Source organism: Quercus robur, chromosome 2, assembly GCF_932294415.1.
Source record: "Quercus robur chromosome 2, dhQueRobu3.1, whole genome shotgun sequence".
NCBI classification, from domain to species: domain Eukaryota; kingdom Viridiplantae; phylum Streptophyta; class Magnoliopsida; order Fagales; family Fagaceae; genus Quercus; species Quercus robur.
The window spans coordinates 81,714,291-81,723,537 of record NC_065535.1 but is presented as its reverse complement, the minus strand read 5'-3'; the positions used below and the strand labels follow the sequence as shown (position 1 = coordinate 81,723,537).

General features: G+C 33.4%; 1 protein-coding gene across 1 annotated transcript; it reads right to left on the bottom strand.

The window, feature by feature from the left end:
• Nucleotides 1-265: 265 nt before the first annotated feature.
• LOC126715317 (uncharacterized) lies at nucleotides 266-5,138 on the bottom strand. Its single transcript, XM_050415871.1, has 6 exons — nucleotides 4,729-5,138; nucleotides 3,756-3,841; nucleotides 3,525-3,671; nucleotides 1,949-2,072; nucleotides 847-1,133; nucleotides 266-617 (listed from the first exon to the last, which is right to left on the bottom strand). The coding sequence occupies exons 1-6, from the start codon at nucleotides 4,925-4,927 to the stop codon at nucleotides 525-527; spliced, it is 936 nt and encodes a 311-aa protein (XP_050271828.1). The 5' UTR covers nucleotides 4,928-5,138; the 3' UTR covers nucleotides 266-524.
• Between the last annotated feature and the right edge of the window lie 4,109 nt (nucleotides 5,139-9,247).

Genomic DNA, 9,247 nt, shown 5'->3' with positions numbered 1-9,247 from the left:
AAAAAAAAAAAAAAAACCCTCTTCAGTGAGCTACATAAAGCGCACAACTCATTCCAAAACGATGGACAGAGCCAAGTGGAACAGGCCATAGAATGTACCATAAATAGGTCAGCCCATTGACGAGCAAATGCGAGGACCTGAGGAGGCAATGGCATAGTACAAGAACGGCCCATCCAGACTTATCTTTATTTCTGATCTACACAAACCGGAACAGCTATTTTAAACTGAAAATGGAGGCATTGTGTGACATACTGCTCATTTCAGAGGCCTATCAATGGTGCAAGCTCTCTTTCTATATATATATATATAACAGCACAGGTGGTCGTATAAGCCCATTTCCCAAATATTTTTCACTTAGCTTTGCAAGATTGGTTACATACCTCTGAGCACTTAGAATATAAGACCGTTCTCTTTCCTCCCCACTGTATTAAACAAAGTTGTGGAACAAATACATATTGTTGCTCCCAAATGGTGATTAATTTAACAGCAAGTTAAAAGACATAATTTCACTCACCCCTCCATCACTACAAAAGCTTAAGCATTTTCAGACGTGCTTCATGTTCTGGATCCAATTTTGGTGGGGCATAACAACCATGAAGATCCTCCACTATGTACTCCTGCAAAATGTCAATAGTAAGCATTTTTTGACTTAAGAAATGATTTATTGATATGATGATATCTAAAGCTGACAGTAAAAAATGATCTAGTATCTAAAACATTGTCTATTCTGGGTAAAGTCTTAGTCAACTAGTGACAGGTGGCAAGGATGCCAAGTGAGCTCAGTTCTTGGCCAACTATTGACTCCACATTACAACAGACCATAATGCACAACGTGTACGAGGTTACCTTAGTGAGCTCCCTCTTAGTAAGGATGTGGTAGTGTCTCTGCCAGATCCTCTGAATGGCCATGGTGGCAGCAAGGAAACCATAAGCTATGCCAAGAATGGCAAAAATGACAACAAAAACAATAACCAAGGCAAAGCATGCCTCCATTGAAGCAGGAAAACAATCCAAGATTCCCCATCCGTAGCAACAGTTCTGGCAGCCAGCCATCCGAGGGTCGTTACCATTGAGGGAGGAGCAATGTAGTATAAGCCCAAAAAATCCAAGCAGCACAAAGAAGGCCAGTACCCCTGGAAGTATTCAATGAGTCAGAACAAACATTGTAAGCCACTGACCAATCCAAACATTCAAGAGTTTCATTGAAGACGTGTGTCACAGAAAGATAATAAGCAAACCTTTTCCAACTAATCCATTATCCTTCTTAATAAACATAAATAAAGAAGTCAATATATGTGTTTTTTGTGTGTTGCAGAGAGAAAAAAAAGTAAGGGCCGGGGGGGCGGGGGGGGGGGGGGGGGGGTGTTGTGGGGGGTGTTGTTGTATAGAGAAAAAATTAGACCACAGCAAGCAAGTCTATTCCATAATGACATCTTCAAGATTTGAAAGAAAGATGAAAAAATTCCAATTCCAGTTAATTATGGGCTACAGCCTACAGCAAGACCGGCACAGAAGATACTGCCCATAGAATAGCTGACATAAATAGTTTTACAGCGGGGGGGAATCTCATAACATAATATATGGAAGGGATACTTATTCACATGTAAAAGAGGGGGCAGCCAAAATACATTATGGTACAGGTAGTGCAAAGATCAATCAACAGTGGGTATAAATGCCTTTGAGCACACAACTTACACCAACATTTTCTAGCAATGATATCCAGGATATGAATTAAAAGCAACAGAGAATATCAAAGCAAGTTGATGGTTGAAACTCCATTGCAGAAAATAAGACAAACTCCATTAGAGACGGACATGACACATTAAATTCATGTTTGGCTTTACATATAACCATGTCCATTAGTATGAAAACTACAATTAGGATTTTCAATCCCACAAGGTAAATTAAATAAACATATAAAATAACTGCAGGAAGCGATTGTATTTACCTATACAATAATAGAAAGGTATAGGATGTTTTGACAGAATCCGATCCCAACTATCACTGAATGAGTTCCTGAAGGCCCCATCTTTATCCATTAGGTATGCAAAGCCACCCATTGCAGCAATAACCTGAAGAAAGGTACATCTTATAAGAGGAGATTTTTGAGAGTTCTCGGTAAGAATGCTTTGTGCCTAAGCCTAACAATAAACGCAAATTGAAGCTCAATTCCATTTCTCAAAAGCGTATTAAGTTTAAATTAAAACCTTACAAGAAGAACTTGGTGAAAGCTAAGGAATCTATTTAGGACTTAAATTTGTTGAGACTAGATGTCCACACTAAACAAAGCAAATTAAAATAGTGGACATAACTGAACAAGTGAGGAAAAACTTGAGAGAAATGAATTGTTCTGTCAATAAAATATAAGATACCAGCCAGTGTAAGGAAACATCACCTAAATGCCACCAATATGCATTATGATTCATATTACGCATAAACAACCAATCGATATAGGCATTCAAATTTCCATTTCCACTGATATTGGCAAAAGAAAATCCTTACAGCTCTTAGTTTCATTATATTTTTACAGTATAAAAAATGTAAAAGTATTATCGATTCTAACTGTAACGTGAATATGTGATGTCACATATATATACGCTTAATATGTTACATCTGTAATGACATATTAAGCATATATATAAATTGTATGAACACCAATTTTGCTCAGGAGCCTGCCTGCTCCTTAGTTCCAACCCCCCAGCATAACCAACATAGTCAATTAACCTTCATACACATCCCATAAATCTCCCATCAAAATATCAAGCTCCATGCCTTCTCAACATAATGAATGTTGTAGCAACTCACTCCTTTGCACTCAAGTTCAAAAGTCAATTGAAGTTGAGCATAGCCTCAGCTTCTCAATGGTGACTGCCTTGGTTAACATGTTTTTTCAATTGACACCCATGGATCTTCTCATGTGAAAACACTCCATAATCCAGAAGAGTTCTATAAAGTGGTATCTCTTTGTATATGTTTCATTCTATCATGAAACACTAGGTTCTTTGAAAGGTGAATAGGACGCTGAATAAAGGGCACAGAAAAATTAAAGCATAAACAAAAACCAAAAATTCCCCCAATAGTTGTATTTGGCTTGAAGGCCTTCCAGGTTCCAGCCCCCAAACCCCTGGCCTAACTAGGAGACCAGGATTCACGCACATCCCATCAAAACCCGATTATACTATTTCCTCAGTCTCATATTATTGGTCCTCTATTCCATTTTGGAGTGTCCCAAAATATGGTACTCTTTAAAAAATCAACGATCTTAATGTCAATAATTTTCCCAACATACCTTTTACTTAACTTGAAAAGACAATGCACCTTTTTATTTAAGTTCAAATTAAAAATGGTGGTTTTCAAAACCTATAACTTTTTTATTAGAAAGAAAATGCATCTTAAAAAGTTGAATTTTCTAAACAATACTAATAATATGGTACAGAGACTTACAGATGAGAAGCTCAATTGATAAATGAAAGGCATCTCTGAGAGTCTATTCAATAAATAGTAAGAAAGATAAGATCACTCACAGTTTGTACAGCCAAGAATACAAGAAAAACATCCCTTGCCACGAAAATCCTGAATTTTAGTTTTCGCCAAGAGTTGTCCTCAAACAATGCAACACAAAAGTGATATTGAGCTTTGCAAGTGGTACAATGTGAGAAAGCAAATCCTTCCTGTAAAAAGGGGGGGAAATCACTATAAGACCGTTTATTAAAAGAACCACTACTGAAATAAATAAATAAAAGAGTAGTGTTTACCTTAACTGAACGCCAATGATCAAGACACGAACGATGCACAAACTGCTGGGTACCTTTGCACATGCATGGAGATATTAATTCATCCTCTGCGAAATTGAACAATAGCCATTAGACCAAGGGAAGCAGATGTATGCCAAAGCTACAATTATATACATCTCATACCCATATGAATAACTTCAACATAAAAAGTGTGCCAAGAATATTAATCTAGGACATACCAAGCAAAAAAAAGAAAAAGAAAGCTACTTTTATATTCTCAACTTCCATCTAGAATTAAAAATAAGGGATGCCGAACCGATTGAAAACTACAAGGAAGTGGGTCTTTTCTAATTCTGTTTCTAGTAAAAGTGAACTCCAATTCAGCTCACCCCCGCCCCCTTTTCTATTTATTGATTAGTTACTCACAACACAAGCCATAAAGCTGAGCGCAATTCTTCCAATATGTTCTTATCCAGCCAACATCTTCAACCTCTAACAGGGCAGAATCACGTTGGGAAGGGATTGTTGAATTGGGTCTACAAGTAACAAACAGGAAAGCATTTAAGGGCTGCTCTGTCTAAGATTTCTTGGGGAGCTACTGCTAACCATGAATAGTCCCAAAGAAATATGTGTATTCATTTCATAGTGGCCAGTTAAATACAGAAGATAGAATCACTATTTTGCTGCCTATAAAATCGGAAGTTAAAGCTCGGATCATAGGGAATGGAAACTCCCAAAAATCTGCACTGAATAAGGTAAGTTGAGCTTTGTGCACCGGGTATGGTTTTTTTTTTTTTTTTTTTTAATTGAATAAGGCACTTTGCAGAGTATTAGTGCTCTGTTTTTGTTTGTTGTTCTGTACTGCAATTTTTTATTCTTTAATAAAATCCTACTTGCTCAGATAAATAAAGATTGTACATGATTCTAATAAAGCATGAATTATGATCAAATTCAAAGAAAAGGAAATCGAATCGATAAGCAAAGAAAAATTGACCTGGCTCCGCATCGCTCTCGAGGCAAATGCGACAACACGAATTCGAACCGGTCTCAATATCTTCATTCCTGATCTCATTCGAGCTCGAGCTCGAGCTCCTTGGTGACGATGAATCGGCATGTTTGTCTAGCAGAGGATCAGCATCACTAGGACTAGGGTTCTCTGCACTCGTTACCTCTAGCTGTACTTCCCCTTTCATTGATCAAAACCCTTTTTTTTTCCCTCCCAAAACCCTAAAAATTCACACCTCCAATTACCAAATACACAAAAAGATTGATCAAAATTAAAAACCCTAAAAATCAAGCGCAGATTTCAAATTCAAAATCCAATTCCGGTATAAGAAGGTTGAACAGTTATCGCCGAAAATACCAACAAAGTCTGCGAGTGCTTCGCAGAAAGAAAAGGAATGGTTCTTATCTATTGGACGCACTGTATAAAAAGACACTGTTACATGTTACACGTGGAGTTTGGTATGGGACCCATCAATCTATACTCTGGATTTCTAATTGCATTGGACAAAGTAATGGTTTTGGATCAATGATTTTCTTGGGCCCAAGTTGTTAAACTCGTTGGGCTATTTATTTTGTGTTAACAACTAATTTTGGCTGTTTTTTAGAATAATATAAATAAAAATTTATTTTATGTGATTCTTCAAAAGGTTTATTCAATTCATTTCAAAAAAAAAAAAGGTTTATTCAATTATCTAAGACAGGTAACAGGTTTCATTCCTTTTTGTTAACATCACAGTTTCAAACATATTGGAGGAAATAAGATTATAGAATAACATTGTCCGATTGTCGCATGCTAAAACAATGCTCAACCATTAAGAAATTATTTGTTTTGCATTCTAAATTTTTTTTATATGATGCAATACTTTTTAGAGAGAGGATTCATCGGAAGAATCAAATCATAAACAAAAATTTCAAATATGTATAGATAAATTTAAGTAATGCATTGAGAATGATATAAATATTTTTTGTTTTTATTAAACATAAAATTATATGTATATTTATATGTAGCATTTTTACTTAATAATAAATAATAGATTATACACATTCATAGTATTACATAGAAGTATAATAAATTTAAATTAAGTCTTTTTATATTTTCTAAATTATGATACATTAATTTGTGCGTGTAAACATAATTGACATACTATTAAAGTATAATTGGAATGACATTTGGTAAAAATTGGAGTATATTTAAAGTATAAAGACACTTTTTTGAGAAGTATAGAGACACTTAGTATCAAATGATAAGATAATCACTAAGGGGTCTTATAGCTTAATTAATACTTTCTCGTGCACAAAGTGCTTGAGGATTTAAGAGGGAAAGGATTCGAGTTGAAAGGTTAGCAATAATTATACTCTTCATCTATTCAAAATATCAAGATGAATTGAGAATGAAAAAACAAAATTATATAGGAATAAATGATGTAAGGACCAGATATGAGTCTTTAGCCTGAAAAATGGATGAACTTAAGCCCAAAAAGCCAAAAACAATGAATTTGTAAAGAGTGGGTTGGAAAACTGGGTTAAAATGAGTTGGACAACAAATAAAGTGGGCTCAAATGACAAAAACAGAAAGATAAATTGATTTAAACTAAAGAAAATCTTCCTTAGCACAGTCCGAGGAAATCAGTTCTTATATATTTCTCACAAGTTTGATTACAAATTTGGTTCATGATTGCTACAGTGTTTCTCTCTTGATTTTCCCTCCTTTCTCTCATTGCTTCCTTCCCTTTTTATACTCTCTTTCCTTTTCATATTTACCCTCCACGTGTAGATCAGATAATTGGTGTTTGATACTTGTCCTATTAGCACATTCCCTAAATCTTTACGTAATAGTTGTAAGGCTAAAAACTACTATTCAGGTATCACCTCCACATTAATGCGGTCAGAAAGTTAGCTGCAGAGTATTTAATGCAGTAATAGCAGCTTTCTCCTTAGATATTTTAGAACTCCCCTCTGTCCTATATTTCTGCAATGCTTACCCGTACCAATAGAACTTCTTGGAACATTCCCTTAGACGACAAACCACCTCTATGAACCTTGGCTTTGGTTAGCCGAGGAGGCATTCATCCTCGGCCCAACCTCTTGGGCCATTATGACCAAAACTAACTCCTTTATTTACTAACACGGAATCTCTTGACAACGTTTACTCCTTCTCGGACGACCTTTTGTCCTTGGCTTGGACCTCAGGCCCAATATATACATGGATAATGAGCTTCTGGGCCCAATACTCCTACAAATGACATTATAGATTTGATGCTATTAGAAAAATGATTGTTTGTGAGTGTTTGAATGGCTATATTTTAGCCAAATTTAAAGTGGGATTCACACGTTTGTTGAGGTGGGTCCAAGTTGGAACATATTCTTCTATGTGAGAAGATTAACTTCATATGATCACTTGCCCAAACCATTAAGGAATTAATGAGAAATTAAATCCTAAATTACCAATTTCAACATGGTTTAATGCGGTGAAATTCTTAAGTACTGTATAGGAAATAAATTGGGCATTTTATGAATTTATATACACGTGGGTGAAGGTTTGTGTGGTAGTTGGGCCCTATTGTCCGGTAGGTTAAATCCTTGTTTACTATGTATTGTTTTTTATTAAAAAATAGTGTATATGTTTCCGTTGCACCATTTCTGAAAATAGTGCAAGTGTGTCTGTAAATAGTGAGTCCACCGTATCATTCAAAAAGAATTTTCATTCGTTGTTTCATGCAGAGAGAGAGATTTTTATTTTATAAGGGAAATGTTAACTAATGCCTGTTTAAGAGTTATTTTTAAAAATATTTTATTCGGAGAATATTAAAACAATAAATTTTTTTGACAATTTTTTATATTTTTCAGGAAAATAATGTCAAAATTTTCTATTATGGTTTATTAACAATTGTTCTAAAGGCATCCATTAAAATGACCCATTTTATAATTATAAAGTGATCACATTTGTGGTTTCATCTAGTTGGTAGTAACCACATCCGTCATAGTGTTTGATGTTTGTAGTTCAATCATCAACTCTCTCTTTCTCCTATCATATACCTATAAAGAAAAATAGGTAAAGCGATATAAATGTTTTGCTGGTGAATCAATATTGATTATTATGACATTTGTTTCTATTAAAAAAGAAAATGAAAAACCAATATGGAACTTGTTGACATTTGCATATGTTTTACAATATTTTGTTTAATTTGTTTAGGTGCAAGTTAATAGCCAACGACACAATTAACATTTGATGTTGGCATAAATAGCAGACTTAGCAGTGTTGTTGGTATCTATTAGAGCGTCAACATTAGATATTTTAAAAATATGTCATTTAACACATTAAAAATGTTATTTTATTATTTTAACACACCATTTTATAATTTACCGTACATCACATTTTCTATTTTTTAATTTTATACATTAAATAATATATATTAATATTAAAATAATATTAAAAAACTTTACTACATCTGTCTGGACCCACCGGGGTGAATAAAAAAAATAATGAAACTTTTTAGATTTTGCTACAATATTGTTCTATTTCTATTAATAGAATGGCACTTTAGCATGTTGGAAAAAATTTACAGCTTGAAACACTCATGAAGCAAAGATTTTGAGATTTGACGTGTCAAATGCCAAAAACTTCGCATTTGACACACATGATGCTAATCTCTTAATAAAGTATATCAATTAGGACATGACCTTCAACGTCGCACACTTAATACCTTTTTTTAATAACTAGAATCTAATTGTCTGTTCTGTTTGACTTTGTCTTGTCAGTTGTCACTCCTCTAGATTTATTCAATAATAATTATCTGTCTTGTCACTCCTCTAGATTTTTTCAATAATAATTATCTAAGACAGGTTTCATTTTTGCTAACATCGGATTTAACACATTATTCAAAAAATATGGTTATAAGATAACATTTTCACATGCTAAAATAATGCTAAACCATTAAGAAATGATTTGTTTTGGATTGCAAATATTTTATTTCAAAATACAATACTTATATTGAGAAACATAAAATTATTTATTCCAAGATTAAATACAATGCACTCCGAAATCCTAATGATATAAATATTATTCATTTTCATGAAACATAAAATTATCTATTCCAAGATTAATAAGCATTATTTTTGTTACATATAATAGTAAGAAAGATGAAGAGAATAATCATTTTAAGAGCGCTTTCTTATTCTCGTGTACTAGGGCGGCATTTATTAATGTTCTTTACCAATTGTTTGAGTTATAAACAATAATTAATTTTAAATCAAGTGATTAAAACATTGTTTTTTTTTTATATAAAAAAAATTATAGGATCAAGTTATTGCATAAAGTAAAAATTAATTAAATTCAAAAAATTAACACTAATTAGATGTGACTTTACTCTTATTAACTCGCACTCCTTAATAATTTCTATTGGATGATTATTTTGATATAACCACAATTGAATTTCATTGCATCCTTATAATTAATATTAATTTTTTAATTTTTTAGTATTTTAAAATTATATAAAAATATATGACTT

What these genes read in the sequence shown, in the direction of transcription:
- LOC126715317 (XM_050415871.1), bottom strand. Translation starts at nt 4,927, where the DNA reads ATGAAAGGGGAAGTACAGCTAGAGGTAACGAGTGCAGAGAACCCTAGT. An exon ending in ATCATTGGCGTTCAGTTAAG is followed by an intron (nt 3,672 to 3,755) that starts GTAAACACTACT and finishes CCCTTTTTACAG; the next exon opens with GAAGGATTTGCTTTCTCACA. An exon ending in ACCTTTCTATTATTGTATAG is followed by an intron (nt 1,134 to 1,948) that starts GTAAATACAATC and finishes GAATACTTCCAG; the next exon opens with GGGTACTGGCCTTCTTTGTG.